We start from the raw sequence: 22,146 nt of genomic DNA, 5'->3' as shown, positions 1-22,146 counted from the left end.
ACACCAGCCACAAACTGGGTCCTGATCCTGACCCAAAGCTGAGACAAAGCCTGAGCCCCAACACTGAGCCCTGATTTTGCTCACAGAGTGAGCCCCAAGTCTGGTCACACACTGAGCCCTGACCCAAGTCACGAACTGAGAGCCCAACCTGATCACACACTAGGCTCTAACTCTGATCTCAGACTAGGCTCAGACCTGGATCTTAACAACCCAGTACTCAGATGGCGCCACTGGTCTCAGAAAGTAAGAAAGCAAGGCTGGCTTGTTACAGGGTAGTCTGTCCAGAGGGAGCAGACTGGAGCCACCCTTCTCGCAGCAGGTCTCAGATGTCACGGAGGACCCATTAGGCAACTCTCCTTAGCTCTGCTGGGGCTAGGAGCCCCTCCGGCCCCAGCTGATCTGAACTTCCCATGGGCATACCCAGCCTGCTTTTTCCAAGGCTGCTCATCAGGGCCGGCAGTCCTAGCTAATGGCCTCCAAGGCCACTCTGAACAGATGCATTATTGATAACTTGTAATTGATACAGAGCTGCCCATGGGTGTCCCACTGGAATCCAGGCCAGACAGCCAGAGGCCAGAGCTTGCCCAACCCCAAGCCCATATATGCAGACATAGGCATGCACAATGAAATAGGTTTTAAGCTAAAAATATGTACCCCAAGTGCATGGTAGTTCTAGTAATTCATTTATTCATCCATTCACTAAGAAGTCAGGTAAAGCATGGTGAGGGTGATGTTAAAATTCTGTTATGTATGCTAGAATGAAAATGCCTCTCCCTGTAAGTCCTGGCTGGTCCCAGTGATAGGGGCTATCTGCTGCGCAAGGAACAAATCTCTTAGGAGAGTCCTAAAAGCTAGCTCTGGGTGGCACCTGTGGTAGAGGTGGTGCATCCGGGAGGCAGAGACTGGGAGGACAGAGCGGTGAGGAGGTCTGCAGGGGCCACACCAGGCACACAGCCTTGGAGCCGCGGTAAGAGGTTCTAAGGACTTCAGCCCTTATTTAAAGAGCAACAGTGAACCACTGAAATCTTTTAAACAGAAAGGTGGGGTGGTGGGGTGGTGATTCAGCTGAGCATTTTGAAAGGACTGTGCTGAAAGCAGAGTGGAGAATGAACTGGACAGACATAAGCCAGGACAGACATGGGACTATGAGCTCGGAGACAACTGCAGCAGTCCAGGCCAGGGATGACTAGAATCTGGACTAGAGTAGAGACAGTGAGAAGGAGATGAGAATGATTTAGGAGGTGACAGTGTCAGCATCGGACAAGGCAATGGCACCCCACTCCAGTACTCTTGCCTGGAAAATCCCATGGATGGAGGACCCTGGTGGGCTGCAGTCCATGGGGTCGCTAAGAGTCTGACACAACTGAGTGACTTCACTTTCACTTTTCACTTTCATGCATTGGAGAAGGAAATGGCAACCCACTCCAGTGTCCTTGTCTGGAGAATCCCAGGAATGGGGGACCCTGGTGGGCTGCCGTCTGTGGGGTCGCACAGAGTCGGACACGACTGAAGCGACTTAGCAGCAGCAGCAGCAGTGTCAGCATGGGCATGATTAGAATGCAGATGAGGGAGAGGGTCACCTGCTTTGGGGACAGGTTATTACAAGCTGCTTACCCAGAGAGTGTGGGTGGCTGGATGCTCTGAGTGCTTGCCCTGAGGAGGAATGACTGACCCTCTCATAGAGGAGCCACTGCAGACGGGCTGCATGGGCTCTCAGCTCTGGCCACTGGCCATGACAGCCCAGGGGGCTGTCCAGATGTTCTAGCTGGGACCCTCAGAGCCTGGATCCTGATCCCCATTCCTGAACATGGCCACATGTGCCTCCCCAGTTGATGAAGAGTTGTCAAGGGGTCCTAGGATGTCGGGGCCTCATTAGTCAGATGGGAGAGCTGAGGCCCTGAGATGGGAAGGAGGCGTTTGTGCCAGGGGACAGGGTAGGGAAAAGGCTCAGACCATGTGGTGCATCAGAAGCAATGTTGGGCCCAGAACCCATGCCTCTGGCTTCCAGTCCCACAGACCTTGGTCAGGGAACTTGAAGCCTTATGGGAGAGATGGAAGTAACTCAATCCAACAGAATATGAGGAGCTTAATGGTGACAGGGGTCAGGAAAGGGAAGGAGGCTCCAATGTGGGGAAACAGCTAGAGCTGGAGGCAGGAGCCTGAGATCTTGGCCCATCACCCTCCCTCACTCTGTTGTAGTTGTTCAGCCGCTCAGTCGTGTCCGACTCTGCGACCCCGTGGACTGCAGCACGCCAGGCCTCCCTGTCCTTCACCATCTCCCAGAGCTTGCTCAGATTCATGTCCGCTGAGTCGGTGATGCCACCCAACCATCTTGTCCTCTGTCGCCCCCTTCCCCTGCGCCTCACTCTGACTTTGGTTAAGCCTCTTTTCCTCTTTGGGCCTCATTTTCACTGTATGTTCAATAGGCTAACAGAGCAGCTGAATTCTGGTCTATAATAAGCTCTGTGCTGGCTCTGGGATTCTAACTGGGAGGGGAAATTTGCAAGTGCCAGTTAACTCTTGGTGCATCTTCAGCACCATCCTGTGCTCCTGCTGCGTGCTGCGTGTGCTCAGTCATGTCCGACTCCTTGCGACCCTGTAGACTGTAGCCCACCAGGCTCCTCTGTTCATGGGATTTTCCAGGCAAGAATACTGGAGTGGGTTGCCATTCCCTTCTCCAGAGGATCTTGCAGGCCCAGGGTTTGAACCCATGTCTCTTGTGTCTCCTGCATTGCAGGCAGGTTCTTTACCACTGAACCACCTGGGCAGCCCCCTGCTCTCATACAAATGCCCAACTGCAGAGAGCCAACTCTTTACAGAGAAAGATAACATAACCCAGAACATCTAAAATGCATCAACAATGCATTCCACAGACAATAAGAATTACTATTCATGCAAACAAGTAGAAAAAAGCGATTATCAAGTCATAAAGCAGTTAAGAAGCTGCTTAGAATCTGCACAGAAGCTGCCCTATTTAAATATTTGAATTAACAGACAAGGGCTTTGAAACAACTGTGATTAATATGTTAGAGAGGGGAGGGGGAGAGATGGATAAAATGGACGTAACATTTCAGTGGAGAAACAGACCTATAAAAAGAATTAAATGAAATTTTTAGAACCTTAATATACAATATCTGAAATTGAGTCCTCAGTTGCATGCATTTAACAGCAGAGTGGACACAGTAGACGACAGGGATGTTGAACCTGAGGATAGATCTATAAAAAAAAATATTATGACTTACAGTCAGAAAAAGAAAAAAGAGAGAGAATGGGGGAAGACATTAGGGTATAAGAAAGAAGTAAGGCATGATCAGAAAGTCTAACATGCAATTAGAGCTCCAGAGCAGAAAAAGGATAGGGTGAGGCCAAAGCAATAAATAAAGAGACCATGGAGGGACTTCCCTGGTGGTCCAGTGGCTAAGACTCCACACTCCAGGTACAGGGGGCCTGGGGTCAGTCTTTGGTCAAGGAACTAGAGCCCACATGCCGGAACTCAAAATCCCACGTGCTGCAATGAAGATCAGGCACAGTCAAATAAATAAACATTAAAAAGGAGAAAAAATGACGGCCCAAACCTTTGAAAATCTAAGGAAAAACACCAACCCACAAATTCAAGGAACTCAGAAGAATCTCAAGGAGGATAAACACAAAAACCCCAATGCCCTGCAGGTAAGGAGAAACACCCGTAGCACGTGGGCCTGGGCCTCTGGGACAGGAAGCACAGGGCGGCTTTGAAGACAAAATGAAGCAAATTTCCCATTGGCAAGCTGGTCCAGTGGGGAAAAAAGGACCATTGTATGACTTAGGAAGAATGAGAGTGCAGTCACTGCCCTTCTTAATGCACATCATGAGCTAAGTATTTCTAATCAGAGAGCCTGACCAAATCAGCTGGGATCCACAAGGAAACCCTCAGCGTGCATTACTGGAGTGAGTCAGGCCCCTTCCATTGGGGTGGGCTTTTAATGCATGCCCAGGCGGGGCCAGACCCCCGGGGCAGCAGGGTGGGCACACCCAGCGCATCTCTGCCTTTAATGGTCTGGTTTGTGGAGTACAACTGACATGGCCTTGGCCTGATCAATGCACACTTTGGCCAGAAGCTCGATGGTATCTAATGCAATAGCAATAATTTTCTTCCATCCTATTAGGGCTGTCTGCACAGACTGCCCTGCCTTCAAACCCATCTGCTATTGGGATGGCATCCAATGTTTATTTCCATTAGTTTCGCCATTGTTGGTAACAATAAAACTCAGGAGACAGTTGCAAACTAATGATTTAGGAGCAGGGTGACGCTGAATCCGACCTTGGCCCCTTTCCATCCACTGTGAAGATGACTGGTAGTTGGCCATAAATTTAAATTATGGCAAAAGGATAACATAAGTTATTCCTCTGATGGCTAATTTTATCAGCTAAATAGGCTTGTCATTAAAGCTATCGGCTGTTTTACAAATCACTTCCCATGTTTGAAAAAAAACAACTTTCCTTCTCATGGTTGGAGATCTTGAATAATCCAGGTAACAAAGACTATTGTGCTGAGCTGGGGGGCTTTTGCCTCTATAAGAAAAGAGGGGGCTTCTCTGGAATGAGCCAGCCACAAACGCCACCTACAGAACGAGGAGAGAACCCCTTTCCTGCTGCTCTGAACGTGCTGGCCCTCGAAGGACAGGGGCGAGGCCTCTGCACCCTTCCCCTGCTTCCACCGGGAATGCCTGTCCCTTAGGGTCCAGATTATCACCCTGTTTCTTCAGGAGACAGGGGGACCTGCATCATCCAGGGAGGACTGATCATTGTGACTGCCCCTCTTGCTATTGGGAAGGGGGGAACATCGTGGGCCTACTAGGCGGCTACGCAGGTAACTGTTCTCGGTAGGCGCACAGTCTACTCGTGTTGGGACCTGGCGCCTTAGGTATGAATGCGTAACTGAGTCCACCATCAAACAGGGGCAGAAGCAAGGTCACCAGGTCACCAGCACAAAGGTTACTGCTTTCAGGCCCAGGCAGTAAAAATCGTCTATGCACAGTTTGCTACCCTCCCTTTCTTATCCCCTGGCTAAAGGGAGAAAACTCCAGAATAACAAGGAGCCATGACATGGAAGAGCCTGGAGGCCAGAGTGACTGTGACACAGTGTCCCTGTACCCCTACCCCCCTCAATGTCACTGCACTGGGCTGCAGTGGGGTGGGCGGCGGGACAAGTACGCTCCTCCTCAGGCCACTGGATGTCTGGATCTATGTGATGGAGCAGATGGTGTTACTCATTCTAACAGACTTGTACAGATGCCCGTTTGTGGTGTAGGAAAATGCACACGGAGCCCGGAGTTCCATCCCGGCCCTTCCTTCCATGACAAACAGTGAGACCCTGGGCGAGCCGCAGTCTCTCTCAGCCTCAGTCTTTCCATCTATAAAAGGATTAATAATACCAAGCCTGCCAACTCTGACCATCAAAGTCAAGATGAGCTAAGACATGTGGCAGTGCATTTGTGAACAGTCACCATTATAAACGATTTAGTACTGTTTTTATTTTCTCTCTCTCTCTCATTTACTGAGAGACTTCAGTGGACCAGACTTTCTATATTACTTGCATTAATCTGAACGTCACAGCATCCTTGTGATATAAGCCTCGTTTCCTCCATTTCTCCAGTGAGGATCCGAGGCCCAGGGGCGAAGGGCGTGATCCATGTAGCCGAGGTCAGAATTCCTCTTGCTGCCTCCCTGGGTGAGAGGATGGCCCCCCACCCTGCAAGCTGCCCTCACACAGGACTCTTCTTTCGGAGCCTGCCGCTTGCCCCAGGTCTGAGGCTGTCCTAAGGGGCTCACTGAGGTCCACTGGCTGCCTTGCAGGCTGGGCCCCAAGTCACCCTAGACTGAGCCCCACCTCCTTGGGTCTCTTGCCAGTGATCTCAGGGTGGATGGTGCTGAGGAAGTAGAACTTAGCTCGTCCCACGGGGCCCAGCAGGGAAGAGAAACTTCCTTCCACAGGGCTCTGAGCTGCATCGTATTATTGGGGGCCAAAAGTTGTTGCAAGGCTTAGAGCGCAAAGAGTAGGTACAACGGGGACTTCAAAATATGTTTCGGAATTAGAGCAAGGGGCCGGGCAGGGATACACTAAAACCTCAGAGGTGGTTTCATATGACGAATAGGAAGAATATATCATTGCACTGATTTAACCCCTGCTTCGAAAATACCTTTAATTTCTGAAGCAGCCATTTACAGAGACGGACAAAAAGTGCACACCATCTCTCTGAAGGATGGTCACCAGCACCTCTCCTCTGGAATCCATGAGTGTACAGACTGGTGTACAGATGGATGCCCAACAAAGTTCTGGGTGGACATACAGGCAGAGAGCAGAATCCACAGAGAGAGCAAAAGAAAAGTGAATGGGAATGACCTTCCAGCCAAAGGATTGTTGAATGCGGGGGTCTGAGGGGGCATGCTTCCATCACAGTAATGAGCCGTCTGGAGGAAAACTGCAGAAGGCCAGCCGAGGCTGGAGAAAGGTGAGGCCAGCCAACAGAGTGCACCCCTGTCGCTCCCCTGCCGCTCGGCCCCTCTGGGCTCCTCGTAGGAATCTGCTAAGGGTGAGGTAGCCCAGTGGCCAAGAGAGATGTGGGACTGAGGGCAGCTCTGAATCCCGTCTCCCTGCAAAGACCAGAGGGCCAATGTGGTCCAGGGGGCAAGGACCAGAAGGAGCCATAAGACACCCCTCTTCCATCCTCATCCCCCACTGGCCTCAGATTCCCCCGTCTGCCAAATCCAGGTGCCCCTCGTCTTTAACACAAGGAGGTTCCGGGCCACCTGGGGTGTGGCCACGTGGTAAGAAACGGGCTGCCATGTGGCGGAGAAGATAAAACGCACAAGCTGTTCATGCAAGAAGCTGGCAAACCATGTCACCCAGAGGCTTCACAGGGTCACCGGAAGAAGCAATTTAAGCTTTCTTAAAAAGTGAAGATGAACTTTAAAAAGAATCACTTGACCTCAGCCAGGTGTTCAGGGTGAACACCCATGGTGACGTCAGAGTGACAGTGTCACCTTTGATATGATGGGACGAGAATGGCACAGGATCTCTGCGGTCTCCCTCCCAAACTCCCAGAACTCCAGTCGAATCATGAGAAAAACATGAGTCAAAACCCAACAGAGAGACATGCTATAAAACGCCTGACCAGCTCTCCCAAACTGTCAAGGCCCCCACAAACAAGAGAGGTCTGAGGGACTTTCAGAGCCAAGGGGAGCCCCAGGAGACATGATGACTCATTGGCATACGGTAACCTGGGTGGGATCCTGGAACAGATCAAGGACATTCGATAAAAACTGGATCGGAACGATGTGCGGACCTTGATAATAATGCATCGGTACTGGTGCATTAATTGTGAGAAATGCATGATGTTAAGGTAAGAGGTTAACAGTGGGGAAACGGGGTATACCAAGCGCATGTGGGAACTCTGCTACTGTCCCAATTTTTCTATACGTCTAAAACTGTTCTGAAAAATAAGAGCTGGCAAATAGTTACACAAATACATGCCAGGGAGAGAGCAAGGTGAATGCAAAGTGATGCCACACATTTCATTGGAACTTTGGATAAATTTCAATTTCTTAGGTAGAATACACGAATTTAGTTTGGAAATTGCTTCATTGAACCCTAAGAATTCCAGCCGGGAGAGAGAGATTTTTGACCAAGATGAACAGAATGGCCTGGGATGGGGCAGGGGCGGGAGTGGGGACAGCAGCGAGAGACTCTGGAAGCTGTTGAGGGAGCTGAGGGGACCCAGGTCTGTGCCCACAAAAGAAGGGCTGTCCTCAGGCCATGATTTTAAATCACCCTGGTGCTCACCCTGATCAAGGTTTTCACCAAGCCCTGAGAAGTGACCTGGGTAGAAAAATGTCATGGAACAAGACCCTGAGCAAGGTGGGCTGGGGAAGAAGGACATTCAGTTAGGACAGCTGGATCTACTCCTGGCTCTAAAAGCCCTCACTTAGCTGTGTGCTCTTGGGCAAGTCACCACTCCTCAATTTTCTTACCTGTAAAATGGGTGCATGGGGGGAAACAGGGGTTAGTTCTCATAAAGTCACTATTTATCAGGCGCCGGGCTTTAGGCTAAACAATCCCACAGCTATCCTTCCCAGATTACTAGCCCAAGGTCCACAGAGGTCTCACTGGTGTCCAAAACCACAAGTAGCCAAGCAGGCTTTGCACTCAGGTCTGTCCGTAACAACTTAACTATTCCAAGCACTTTCCTCTCAAAGGATCTAGCCACCCCTGATATCCCATGAGCCAGCATTCATATTTCTTAAAAGGCATTTGTTGCCCAGTCAAGTCTCAAGCCTGGTCTTACAATCCAGTTGAAAATGAAGTGTCTGTCTGCTCCACTCTGTGGAGAGGGCAGGGCCGAACTCTGGGAGAGCGGAGAACCCAGTTACAGCTCTAGCCAGCCCCTCCCGCCCTCCTGGCAGCCCCCTGGGATTCCAGCCCGTCTGGCCCTTTTTTGCTGTCTTAACTCAGATGACAGGCTTCAGGTGTTTTTTAAATTAAAATGGTTTGTTTCTGTTCATCTCTTTTCCAGATGTCACTACCTAGAGGGAATCTGTCTTTATTTATGGGCTCTTTCCTGTGCGGAGTCCAAGGGAGTCTCCCTCCGGCCCAGACCCCCGGGAAGGAGGCCACATGGAGCGGGTGATGTGAACCAGGACAGCAGGAACGTGGGGTCCCCGGGGGCTCAGGACGGGGTCGTGGTGGAAAGCGGGGGAGGTGGGCTGCCGCCAGGGCTTCCCCTCAGCCACGCGGCACATGGACTGTTAACGTGAGGCTCGTGGGGCCAGCTCGCTCTCTGTGGCCTGGGAGGCCATGCATTTATGAAGAGCAGATGCAGGGCTTTCATGTGGCCAAGTGCGGCTGAGCAGGGCATTCATTTTCCTATCAGACAGCAGACTGAGAGCTGCCTGACCATGCTCTGGCCAGGTCCTGGATGAGGCTCAAGGTGTCCCTGACCCCAGACCCTGCTCCCCTTGGTGGTTCTACAGCCTCTTCCAGGCTTCATGCCCATCTCCACTCCTGCCTCTCCCATCCGTCCTCCAATGGTGGCAAGAAAGAGCCACCAAAAATTCAAATCTGGGACTTCCCTGGTGATCCAGTGGTTAAGACTCTGCTCCCAATGCAGGGTAGGTGGCTTCGATTCCTGGTCAGGGAACTAGATCCCGCATGCCACGACTAAGACCAGGCACGGCCAAATTATAAACTAAAATTCAAACCTGCGCAGACCCCCCTGCTGCTGCTAACACTCCAGGTTTCCTCCCTCTCATCAGGATGAAGGCCAAACTACCTCTGGTTAGCGGTGCGGAGAACAGGGGGTGGAGGGTAGAGATGGGCCTTGAGTGAAGCCTGGAATCCTAGGCAGACCCTCTTCCGGGCCCAGCTGCCCATCCCCAGCCCACCCACCCCCCTCAGCACAGCCTCACAGGGCCCCTCCCTGTCTCAGAGTCTTTTTCTTGGTTCCCAGAGGGCGGAGGGCACTGCTGATGCCTCTCTGGTGGGTCTGGGGGTCCTGGGTGGCAACTGGCCCACCGTGATGCCTGGCAAGCTCTGCACACAGAATCTGATTCCCCTTGCCTTTCAGAGACCACGGTGCCCAGAAGACCCTGATAACTGAGAAGGTGACTCAGCCAGTTCAGGCTGGAGAGCTGACTGGTCACCACAGCAAGACGAAAAGAAGCCTGGCCTGGGAATTGGGGCTGAGTCCAGGCCCGGCTGGGCACAGGTCACCTTAGAGACACGTCTCCTGATGCTGGGCCTTGGGCTCCCCATGTGTCTGTGGAGGGGCCGGAGGAGCTCGCTGACCACAGGGCCCCTGCAGCTCTGACACCCTTGGGTGGGGGGCTTTAGGCACCCCTAGCGTTCTCTGCCTGGGATGGACCCGGGCAGAACTGAGAGTGGCCTTGCATTACCCCTTGCTCCTGACAGATCTGCGTCAGTCTCTCCAGCTGCTCGTCTTGGATGGCCTTGGCCTTCTCATACTGCTGGATGACCATCTCCATCTCCACCTTCACCGGCAGGACGTAGGCTGCAAGACAGAGACAGCCCCATGAAGAGCTCGGCAGCGGCAGGGCTGGGAGGGGAAGGGCCAGTCCCAGCGTCCAGCTAGCAGCAGGCTCAGGCCCAGGCGTGGTTCCCAGAAGATCCAGCAGTGCAGTGGCAGGCGTGGTACCTAGGTACCAACAGCACCCAGAAAGTATAAGAGGGTTAGAACCCTAACCATTGTGACCGAGAGACCCATTTTCCTCCTTCTCCATAGTGACATTCTGCATACATGCTCAGTTGCTCACTTGTGTCTGACTCTTCACAACCCCATGGACTGCAGCCCACCAGGCTCCTCTGTCCATGGGATTTTCTGTAATTCTGGCGGTATGCATGGCTGCCTGGTATGAGGACTATATTTTCCAGTCTCCTTTGTAGCTGTGAGCAGCCATGAGACTACATCCTGGACAATGGGAATATAAGCGCAGGTGTCATGAAGCAGCTTCCAGAAGCCTTTCTTAAAAGGCAGCTGGGGTTGATGAGGAAGTGGAGATATTAGAACCTTCCTGCACTGCTGGTGGGAATGTAAAATGGGGCAGCTGCTCTGGAAAACAGCAGTTCTTCAAAATATTCAACAAAGAGTCACCACATGGCCCAGTAATTTCATTCCTAGGAATCTAAGAAAAATTAAAACCTATGTCCACACAAAAACTCGAACAGAAGTGTCCACAGCAGCCCAAAGTGGAAACAACCTAAGTGTCCATCAGCTGACAGATGGACACATAAAATGTGGCTCATCTATGCAATGGAGTGCTGCAGCTCAGCTCAGCGGCTTAGCCGCGTCCGACTCTTTGCAACCCCATGGACTGCAGCACGCTAGGCCTCCCTGTCCATCACCAACTCCAAGAGCCTACTCAAACTCAAGTCCATCACATCGGTGATGCCATCCAACCATCTCATCCCTCTTTCATCCCCTTCTCCTCCTCCCCTCAATCTTTCCCAGCATCAGGGTCTTTCCAAATAAGTCAATTCTTCACATCAGGTAGCCAAAGGTATTGGAGTTTCAGCTTCAGCATCAGTCCTTCCAAAGAATATTCAGGACTGATCTCCTTTAGGATGGACTCGTTGGATCTCCATTCAGTCCACGGGGCTCTCAAGAGTCTCCTCCAACACCACAGTTCAAAAGCATCAATTCTTCTGCGCTCAGCTTTCTTTATAGTCCGACTGTCACATCCATACATGACTACTGGAAAAACCATAGCTTTGACTAGACGGACCTTTGTTGGCAAAGTATTGTCTCTGCTTTTTTAATATGCTGTCTAGGTTGGTCATAGCTTTTCTTCTAAGGAGTAAGCATCTTTTAATTTCATGGCTGCAAGTCACCATTTCACAAGAAAAAGGAATGAAGTCCTGATGCATGCTTGGGCTTCCTGGGTGGTGCTAGTGGTAAAGAACCCACCTGCCAATGCAGGAAACAAAAGAGATGTGGGTTTGATCCCTGGGTCAGGAAGATCCCCTGGAGAAGGAAATGGCAACCCACTTCAGTATTCTTGCCTGGAGAATCCAATGGACAGAGAAGCCTGGCGGGCTACAGTCCACGGGGCCACAAAAGAGTCAGACATGACGGAAGCAACTTAGCACGTGTGTACACATGCTACAACATGGATCAATCTTGAAACCATTAAGTGAAAGAAGGCAGATACAATGGACTACATATCCTATCATTTAAATGAAATGCTCAGAAGAAACAAATCTATAGAGATGGAAAGTAGATTAGTAATTGCTTAAGGCTGGAGGGGAATGGAGAGTGAGGCTAATGGGTTTCTTTTTGAAGTGATTTTTTAAGTGTTCCAAACTAAATTTTGGTGATGTTTGCACAATTCTATGAATGTACTAAAAACCATTGAGTTGTGCATTTTAAATGGGTGAGTCTTATGGTATGTAACTGTATCTCAGTAAAGATGTATAAAAAGAAAAGGCAGCTGGGGCTTTCCTTTTGACTCTTTATCTTATTCCTTTCTTCCGTCTTTCTATTGGCTGAAATGAGGATGTGAGAGCAGGCATGGACGCAGCCATCTTGGACCGTGGGGGTGACTTTGGAAAGTAGGCTCTTTGCAGCAAAGCAACAAAACAGGAGGAACAGGGGACTGTGACTATGGATGCTCCCTGTGGATCCTGGACTGCCCACCTGCAGGCTCTCATGTGAGAGGAACAGGCTTCTATTTTAAGTCACTGCTGTTCTGAGGCCAGTTGCTCACAGTCAATCCTACTTATTTATAAATGAGACACATTGAGACCCAGAGGAGAGGCCCTGGACTCTGGGTTGGAGAACCTGGAGAGTTCCCAGCCAGCAGCAGCCCCACGGACCCCTCCTCTGGCAGTTCTCTGGGCTCTTGGAAAGTCTCAGGATCAACTCTTGACCTGACCTTGGCCTCTGCCTTTCACACTCTTCTCACACCTCTCAGAACCCAGCCCTTCCAGACCCTTCAGAAATCTCGGTCACATGCCTCTTTTGCCACTATGTTCTAGAACTCTCCATGTCTCAATTCTCCAAGTTCCTTTCCACCCACAGTGTCCCAACCTCCAGATGTTCTCTAGCTGCTGTAGGAATCATGCAGACGAGAGAAATCAGAATTTTTCTGTTTGCTTCCAAACTTGAGGACAGCCCATGAGTCCCTGAGACTTGTCTCCAGGCCCCAGAGGCTGCCCCAAGCAGGCCCGCTGTCCCCAGGGTCTCTGCTGAAGCCAGTTCACACCCAGAGTGAGAGTGGCATCCAACCCCCATCTGTTCACACAGCGCATCCCTATCATGATGCTCCCAGTGGCTCAGCAACGCCTGATGTGTCAGGACAAAGGGGAACAGCTGGGAAGAGCATTCACAACGGGAGCTGTCAGGATGCATCGGTGTGAGGGTATCCAGCTGTCCACAGCTGGCAGAGAGGAGCCAGAAGGCGCTGTTCATGCCCTGGAGGGAGCGGATGTTCTCAGGGACAGAGCTGAGAGCAGAGTCTGTACGGATGGGGGAGGCTGAATGTCTAAGGGAGCACTGGTAGGCCTCGGGCATCCTGCCTCTACTTGTGGCTCAAGGCTGCTTTGCTATGTGACCCTCCTCCCTCGGGGCCTGAGCCTTCCCACCTGTGAAATGAGACGATGGACGAGATGATCCACCAGCACCTTCTCAGGGTGGACCTTCCAAAGCCGGCCCCGATCACATCCCGATTTGATGAGGACCCTGGATTAGGGGCTCCCTGAGCAGATGTCAAGCCCCACAGTATTCACAGGGTGGGATGTGGGGGTGGAAACCGAGGAAAGGCTGCCCCGACAAGGGAGAGACCCCAGAAGCCATGCCACCCTTCCTGCCTCCAGCTCAGCCCCTTCGGGTCACTCACCATCAATCACCCTCTTCACCCGCCAGATCCGGAACATAATGATGAGGCTGATGGCATCCCAGGGGCTCCGGGGCCCATTGGCCACAGTGGACGCCACCATCGGGGCCAAGGACAGGATGATCACTGCCCCGTCAAACACCTGTGAGAGGAGGTGGATGTCAGCATCCTGGGTCACCTTCCTGAATGTCTTGGAACCAGTGACCAGGTCAGGCAAGGCAGCTGGCACTGGCCAACGATGCCCTGCAGCCCCCTCTGAAGGTCACTGTCCATCCCTGGCTACCTCTCCTGATCCTCCCTAGCCTTCAGGGGCCTCTCCCTGCTGGACATGCTCCTGAGCACTGTCTCTCCTCCAAGTGACCTCAGTCCATCACCAGCCTTGGTTCAGACTGCTTTGGGCTGTTCCAAGCTTCTTTTTCAAGCATCTGCCTCCAGCATCTTGTCTCTTCTTGGGACAGGCTTGCCTTCATGTCACAGGGTTCCTGCGCTGGCCTCTCGGAACCTCTCAGTGGCAGCAGGGGCTGAAGGAAGGCCCCTTCCCCTTGGGAAGCCCAGAGCTTGCATCTTCTTCAACCAGGGCTGGTGCTGAGTCTCTAACTCTGCCTGGAGGCAGAGTTCGGAGAGGAGGGGACCCCCGCCTAAGCTTCAGCTCTGGGCCCTGCCCTGCCATCAGCCTGTCCCAGCGTGGCCTTGGTCTGAGACTTCCACAGGCCAGGCCTCTCTCTCCACTCCCAGCATTTGACCCAAAGAGGCTAAAAAGTGTGTGCTGGCTGGGGGTGAGGGAGGAATGGGGAGCAGACACTGACCTTCTTGCCTTCTCCTGTGCACACCCAACTCGAAGGACAGCCAGCCTCCCCAGCACCCCATCTCCACCCATCACACCCCACCTCCTCTTCACATGAAACAGAGCAACTGGTTTGCTCTGCAGAAACCCAGGCTGAGAAGCACTTCTAGGGTCCCCTCACTCTGGTCTCCGACCACGGGGCCATTTTAAAGAGTAGATTTGTTTTCAAACACATTTCAGAAGTTTTCCAAAATGATTCAAGAATAACTTTTTAAATTTTGCAGAACTTCAAGGAGACATTTTAGACCATATTCTTTCACTGGAAACTTTCTCAGTCGTCTCCCTTCCCCACCCACCCAAAGGCACAGCTGGACAGACTCGTGTGTCCAGTGTGGGAGGGAGCTGGCCTTTGTTGATGGCTCCCACCCTGGGATGGACAGGACAGTGACAGTTTCCAGCTTCCAGGATGGCTGGCTGTGGGGTGCGGGGGACACTGGTCTTTACCTCTATCTTGTTTTCAATGTAATCCCAGATCCCGAGCACCACAATCCGAAGAACAGTCTGGGGAGAGGAAGTGAGAAAAGAGGGCATGGTTACTGCTCTTTCTACCTGCTTCTACCAGCAGAGAAGACTCCAGAGCTGAGAATCCAAGGCTCTGCCTCCTTGGGAAGAGTCTTCCCCTAAGTGTCTCTCGGTTCGCGTGCCCTCCCCAGCCCCGCCTTGAATGCCGCAGCTCAGGTCTGCGTTACCACTGGCGCCAGCCCCTGGCTCAGCACCTTCAGTGCTCCCACTGAATACAGATACACTCTGAATCCTTGGAATGGACCCTCAGAACTCTGCCTCCCTCTCCAGTCATCTCTTGCACTCCTGTCATGACATAAAGCACTTGCAAACCTACAAACATGCAATTCTTTCTCCTATACCTTGTCTCCACATGTGGCAAAGACTGCTCCCCCACCCCCAATCTCTCTTTTTTCCTCATACAGTAATTGGAATTTCAGTATGGCCACCCAGAAAAAGACTACATTTCCCAGCCTTCCTTGCATCTGGAGTGGCCAAGTGAGCAAGTTCTGGCCAACAGCTTATGAGCAGAGAAGCTCTGTGTCCCACCTCTCAGTTGTGAGCCCTTCCTCCTCCTTCCTTCTCCTTCCTTCTTCCCAAAGACTAGAATGTGGGCGTGTCGGTGTGGTGGGGAAGTGTGTTCAATTAGGGAGGGCTGGGCAACAAGATGGAGGCACTGCTGGGTCCCCACCAGCCCCACATCACCACATGAGCCTAAACGGCCGGTCCCACCTGTCCTTCCACGAGACAGAAATGAATCCCGCCTTGTTTAAGCCCGTTTTTGGTTTTCTTGTTAGAGCATCTTGGCCTGTGTGCTAACCAGAGGGCCTCTTTCCCTTTCTCTACTTGGAAAGGCTTTCTTCTCCTTCTGAAAGTAAAAGTGAAAGTTGCTCAGTCGTGTCTGACTCTTTGCCACCCCATGGACTATACAGTCCATGAATTCTCCAGGCCAGAATACTGGAGTGGGTAGCCATTCCCTTCTCCAGGGGATCTTCCCGACCACTCAAGCATCGCCTCCATGAAGCTCCTCTACCTTCTCCAGGCTTGGTGCCTCTTTCCTGGGCGTCCTTATAGTCCTTGGGAACATCAATCGCTGCTGTCCCCTCCCCCAGCACTTCATCTCACCTCGTGGTGACTGCCTGCCTGATGCCCCAGTTAAGGATGAGGAGACACTGTCTGATTTCTCTCCTTTATCCCAGTGTCTGGCATAGAGTGATTACCCTCGTGAGTGATGAATAAATGCATGACTGACTGATTCCTTAAAACCCTCCATAACTCATTTCAATGCCTCTGCCTTCTGGGGTGGTTTCCTCACCAAGAGTACCTTTTTCTCTAAAGAAGATACTTAGAACCTGGTCTTGTATGACCCTGGTATAACTGTCTTAGGTCCTTCCCTGAACCAAGGTGAGAAGTTCATGGCAATTCCCTCCAGGTGAGGTCCGTTCTCCCACACGCCTACAGGATTAGGTTGGCCAAAAAGTTTGTTCAGAAAACCCACCCGAATTTTTTTTTGCCAACCCAATACAAGGTCAGCCACCTGAACCTGGCAAAAGCTGCAGAAAGGTTAGCGATCTCTATCCATACTTAGGCCACAAAAACGACTGGCTGCTAAAGTTTCCCTCTTCCTCATGAAGGACTATCCCAATTTCCATGAGGGGATGAGAAGGAGGGATGCTGGTGGCGGCCTGTTATGTCACCATGTTTGAGAACACAGAGGGACACGCGGCAGCCTGATGTCCCTTCCACATGGTTCCCTGATCTCTCACTGAACTGCACCGCAGCTCTGAGGGGGTGAGGAGAGATCTGGGTTGGTGGTTTGGGATCTTGAGGTCACAGTTCAGTAATGGGCTGGTTGTGTGGCTATGGGCACGTCAAATCCCCTCTCTGGGCCCATTTCCTCTTCCGCTGGAGAGACGGATTAGAAGATACACATCTTCCAGTTCCGTATGAGACTAACATTTGCCATCTGGGATGTATCAGTAGGCTGCAAATCCTGGGCCGGCCCTCCTCACACGTGACTCCCATTTTACAGAAGGGGACGCTCAGAGAGGTTAAGGACGCTGCCCAAAGTCACTCAGGCGTTGGGCAGTGAGTCAGTGTTTGGACGTGGAGGTCGTTGACTCTGCGTTGTATACTCAGGCTGCATGAGAACACCAGACTGTCCCAGTCTTCTGTTGTTCACTCCCTCAAATTGGGCCGACTTTGAAACTCAGCATTTGTCTCCTCTGAAAGGATACACCAGCCACATCCACCCCAAACACACCATTCTGAGGCTCCCAAAGCAGAAAGTCCTGGCTAGCACAGAGGGGAACAGGGTCTGGTCCAAATATGATTTCTCCTTCTGCTGCTCCTTTTGAGATTGTGGTAAAATACACACACACACACACACACACACACACGTTTTAGACTTTGTGGCATAAAGTACCTTCGCATTATTGTGCAACCTTCACCATCATCCACCTCCAGAACTTTTTCATCTCCCCAAACTGAAACTCCTGTGCCCATTACATATTAATTCCCCGTCTCCCCCTCCCGCAGCCCCTGGAAACCACTATTCCACTTTCCCTTCTCGGTTTGACTACTCTCAGAACCTCATTAAAAGGGAATCATCCTGCTTCTTTATAAACAAAGCAGCACTTACTGAAAAGTCAGTGGCCCGGGGTGGGGGGGAGGAGGTGAAGGAGGAAGGGAGCCAGCTAGGCTGAGACTCAGCCAGGAACCCGCAGAGGGGAGGGGCAGGCAGCATACATGCAGCCTCTGTGCTCTAGGAAGGGATGGAGGCTTGATGGGCTCCTGGGCCAGAGTGGTGCCAGGAAGGCAAGCAGAGCAGAAGCACCTGCCTCCTGCCTGCCTTCCTTGCTGGTCCATCCACAGAGACCCCCACCCTCCCCACCAACCGAGGGAGCCTTTTCTTTCTAGCCCAGCCCATGGAAACAGAGCAGCTAAAAGCAGCTGTGGAGAGGGCTTGGGAAAGCCTTTCTGGGCCATCCTCTTGCTGGAGAAGAGAAATGGCCTGGAACTGGTGGCTCTGAGTCAGGGTCAAAGCTGGAATGAGAACCCAGCTCTGAAACACCCCACCCAGGGGCTTTTCCCCTGTAGCATCCTTTGCAGGTATCAAGCCATGCTGCCCTCCCACCTCACAGCCCCCACCATGGGTCTCGCCCCAGTCGACTAACCCATTGAAAGCTAGTGTTCCTCAAAATGCTGGCAAGGACCCCCTGCTTCAGCAGCATCTGGGTTGTTATTTATTTTTCAGTTGCTAAGTCATGTCTGACTCTTTATGACCCGTGGACTGCAGCACGCCAGGCTTCCCTGTGCTTCACTGTCTCCTGGAGTTTGCCCAGACTTATGTCCAGTGAGTCAAAGATGCTATCTAACCATCTCATGCTCTGTTGCCCGCTTCTCCTCCTGCCCTCAGTCTTTCCCAGCACCAGGTTCTTTTCCAATGAGTCGGCTCTTTCAAAGTATTGGAGCTTTAATATCAGCATCAGTCCTGGGGTTTTATTTAAAATGAAGATTCCTGGACTCTCATGGAGATCCAGGATATCAGGACCTCTGGGTGAAGGGCCCAGGAATTTGCCTTTTAAACAAACTCCCCTGGGGTCCCAAAAGAATGGCGGGGATGTATGAGGTGACAATGCCCTGGGTGAAACCAGGGAGGCCGCATGCCCAGATGCAACAAGCAGAGAGTTCGATTAGGAATCAAAGGTCAGGGCCCCTTTCTGGTTCTGACTAACCCTTACTAACCATGGGACATTGGCCGAAGCCACCTCCCCCGCCCCAAGACCCTCAGCCTTGCGATCCTGCCCCCAAGCGTTGCAAAGGTCTTTGAGGCAGGGAGGGACCAAGGGACCTGTACCCTCAATTCCAGCTGCCTCTGCCCTCCTGGAACTAAGAGTTTGCAGTCTCCTTCATTCCAGTCTCACCTTCCAGAGATGAGGTTGCTCTGACGCTCAGGACAGGCTTGGCAAAACCTACAGGATGTCATCCTTTATTGTTTACTATAAGCCAAGGTCTTCTGCCATTTTACAGATACAGAAACTGAGGCTGAGAGGGGCAGGTAAGCCTTCTGGCTCCCAGGCCCCTCTTCCTTCCTACCCCAGGGCCCTCATCTTTTCCCTTGGGAAGCTCTGCTCTCAGGAGGGACGCCCCTCCCTTCGCTCAGGCTTCAGGGAGCATGAGGGTGGGTGGGAAGACCTGACCGCTGCACCTGCCAAGAGTCGGACACGACTTAGCGACTGAACAACAACCATCCCTTCTCCAGGCAGAGAGATTCCCTGGCTCATTGATTGGTGAGCAGAGTGGGGGCTGGCACCCTTGCCCCCACAGACCCATCCCCAAAGCTGGGCCCACTAGCCAGGAAGAAGGAAGCAGCATGCATCCCGCCCTGAGCCTGTGCCCCTGCAACACTGCAGCTGGTGGGTTTGGGGAGTGGGGCAGTGCCCGGGCTCTCTGGGGAGCCGCCTGGCCTGAGGAATACCCCTGGTGCTTCCTCAAGACGCCTATCTACCCCGGGCAAGTTTTTGCTGCCAAGATGGCTGCAGGCTCCCTCCTCTGCAAGCCGCCTTTTAAACTGGAGCAGCAAGAGGTAGGCACACTGTCCGGGATCCAGCTACAAGGAGAACTTAGGAAATGGGAGCTGAAAGCAGTCTTCAATGTGTTTGCAGAAGAAAGGTCTATCGGGTGAGAAATCTTTCAGGGGAGACCGCAGGGCAGCACAAGCGCGCCCCCTGGAGTTAGGCGTTGATAAAACAGGAGCAGAGTGAGCAGCTCCCCCACTTCCCGCCTCCACCCTCAGGTCTTCCAAATGTGCGGAGATCCCGATGGTGAAGGGCATCTGCCTCCCGCCCTGGACAGCCTCCGCCCTAGGGGTCCAGAGGTGACCCCGCACCAGACGCCGTAGCCGACAGGCGCACTGGCTGCACTGGTTCCATTTCAGCAGGCGGTTCCCAGCTACCTTAAAAGAATGGGTTCAAGGCCGGCAGGATGATAGAGCATGGTGGCGACCACGTGACCAAGGGCTGTGCGTTAAGTGCTGACATGACCCGGCTGTGTGCTCACAGTGCGGGGGGCTGCTGGGGGTGGGGGGGCTACCGTGCTAGGCATGGGTAGGAGAGGTAGAGAGCCTGGAATCCACAAGGCAAGCAGAGTTTGTTCTAGAACTCCCTCTCAGCAATATGTTCATCTCCACTTCCTCGGTCCTGAAACATCTCTCACTGACCCCAAGTCTCCCTTAAGCCAACCCCCCTGTCTCTTCTCCCAAGTTTCTGAAGAGGTGTCTCCACTAAACCCACTGCAGCCTGACGCCGGCCCCCACCAAAACTGCTGGCACCTGGTAATTAGTGCCGACTCCTCAGCAGCTTGCGGGATGCACCCCTGGCTTCTTTGGTTGGTTTCCTTCCTTCCTTCTTTGGTTTCCAGGGTCCCAACCCCTCTGGATTCTCCTCCCACCTCCTGGCTACATCTTCTGTCAGCTTTCCATCCTCAAATTGTTTCCCTGGGCTCCATTACTCCTCTCATGCTTCCCGGTCCCCAGACCACTGCACCCTTGGCTTCACCTCCCACGGGACACCTGGGGGCCTCCCTCCCTCTCCTCCCCCCGCCCCCCTCTTCCTGCAGCAGTTTCTGGGCTTAGTGAAGGGCATCCCCACCCCCTCTTAGGAGACCGGTCCCCCTCCCCCTCCAAGTCATGCTTGGTCCCGTCTCTTGCTCACATGCTCCCCTCAATGCTGGCCAGTCCCCACATCCTGCAGTTTAGCTCCTTCAACTCCGTCCAGCTTGTTCCTTCCTCCGTCCTGCTTCCACTGCTCTGGGTCAAACCTTTAACCCCAAAGCTGAACCACATCTCCCAAATAGTCCCCAAATTCCAGTCTTCCTCCCGCTTCCAACACCCACTCCTCATTGCCTTGCCTGGCTGATTTCTCAAAAAGGCCAATTTCATCACTTCCCTCTCCTGCTTGGAGCCTCCTCCCCACTCTGAACACGATGCCCCAATCCTGAGCAAGGCACCCTACTCCTGAACAAGATGCCCCACTCTTAAGCAAGACCTGGAAAGGACCTCGTGACCTGGCCTGGTCCCCAGGACATCTCCCTCCACCTCTCCAGCCACAGTCAACACCCCAACATGCTGTGGTTGCTCCTTCTCAGTCCCTTGTTCGCTCTGTGACCACTGCCTGAGGCCCTCCACGCCCCCACCATCTGGCAGCTCACACATCCAGCAGCAGCCTGCGGGCCCTCTGAGGTCTCCCACTGACTGCAGTGGGAGATTTAAGCTGTTTCTTGTTCTCATTATACACATCTGCTTGGCTCCTTCCCAGTAGACAGTAAACCCCTGAACGGGGCCTGCGTCTTGATTATCAGGGCAGAATCCTCATGCCCAGCACCACCTACAGAGCCAGCACCTGGCACAGAGTCACCCAAAAGCAGGAGCCAGATGAATAAGTGAGAGCTTCCGTTTTTCAGGTGCCTCCTCTGCTTCCCAGGTGGCACTAGTGGCAAAGAACCCGCCTGCCAATGCAGGAGACTTGAAAGATGCAGGTTTGATCCCTGGGTCGGGAAGATCCCCTGGAGAAGGAAATAGCTACCCAGTCCCAGTAGTCTTGCCTGGAGAATCCAACAGACAGAGGAGCCTGGTGGGCTACAGTCCATCGGGTCACAGGGTTAGACACAACTGAAGCGACTCAGCACACGTGCACCTCTGTGCCAGGCTCTCTATCAGGCACTGGGAGATTAATTTTACGGGTCAATTTGGCTGGGCTACAGGTATTCCGATGTCTGGCCAGACATCATTTTGGGGTGTGTCTGGGGGGGTGTTTCTGATGAGATTATCATTTGAACCAGTAGACTTGAGTAAAAGCAGACTGCCCTCCCCAGTGTGAGTGAGTCTCATTCTTTTCAATCCACCAAGGGCCACAGAAAACAAAAGGAGGACGGATCTGCTCTCTCTGCTCTAACAGCCAAAGTTAAAAGAAACCTTGATCAGCTTATGTGTGGATACACCAAGTATGGTCTTTCCATACAATGGAAGGGTGCTGAGACATAAAAAGGACACAGGCACTGAGCCACACTCCATGGGAATGAACTTGAAAACATGTTGCGTGAGAGAGCCAGACCCAAAAAGTCATATATTGAATATTTCCACTTTTATGAAATATCCAGAATAGTTAAGTTCATAGAATCAGAAAGCAGACTGGTGTGGTTGGCAGGGGCTGTGGGAAAGGGGGAATGGGGGAGTGGCCACTCAGTGGGGACAGGGTCTCCTCTGCGGGTGATGAAAATGCTTTGGAACTAGAAAGGGGTGATGGTTACACAACACTGGGTTCTCAATGCCACTGAACCTTTAAAAGGCTGTTATGTTGGGACTTCCCTGGTGGTCCAGTGGTTAAGAATCTGCCTGCCAATGCAGGGGACACAGG

At 52.4% G+C, this 22,146-nt stretch overlaps 1 protein-coding gene across 4 annotated transcripts in view; it reads right to left on the bottom strand.

Annotated features, from left to right (window-relative positions):
* Positions 1-22,146, bottom strand: part of TMEM266 (transmembrane protein 266) — a 123,949-nt gene that overhangs the window by 17,799 nt on the left and 84,004 nt on the right. For all 4 annotated transcript variants that reach the window (XM_070358541.1, XM_070358543.1, XM_070358544.1 and 1 more), the window contains 3 exons: positions 14,675-14,731; positions 13,390-13,528; positions 9,931-10,046 (listed from right to left, as the gene is read on the bottom strand). In XM_070358541.1, the coding sequence (XP_070214642.1) occupies positions 9,931-10,046; positions 13,390-13,528; positions 14,675-14,731 (312 nt within the window). The remainder of the gene's footprint in view (positions 1-9,930; positions 10,047-13,389; positions 13,529-14,674; positions 14,732-22,146) is intronic.

The sequence above is a fragment of the Bos mutus genome, chromosome 21 (assembly GCF_027580195.1).
Source record: "Bos mutus isolate GX-2022 chromosome 21, NWIPB_WYAK_1.1, whole genome shotgun sequence".
Classification (NCBI taxonomy): Eukaryota; Metazoa; Chordata; class Mammalia; order Artiodactyla; family Bovidae; genus Bos; species Bos mutus.
Note: the sequence above shows the minus strand (reverse complement) of the source record. Positions and strands in the feature narration are given on the sequence as shown.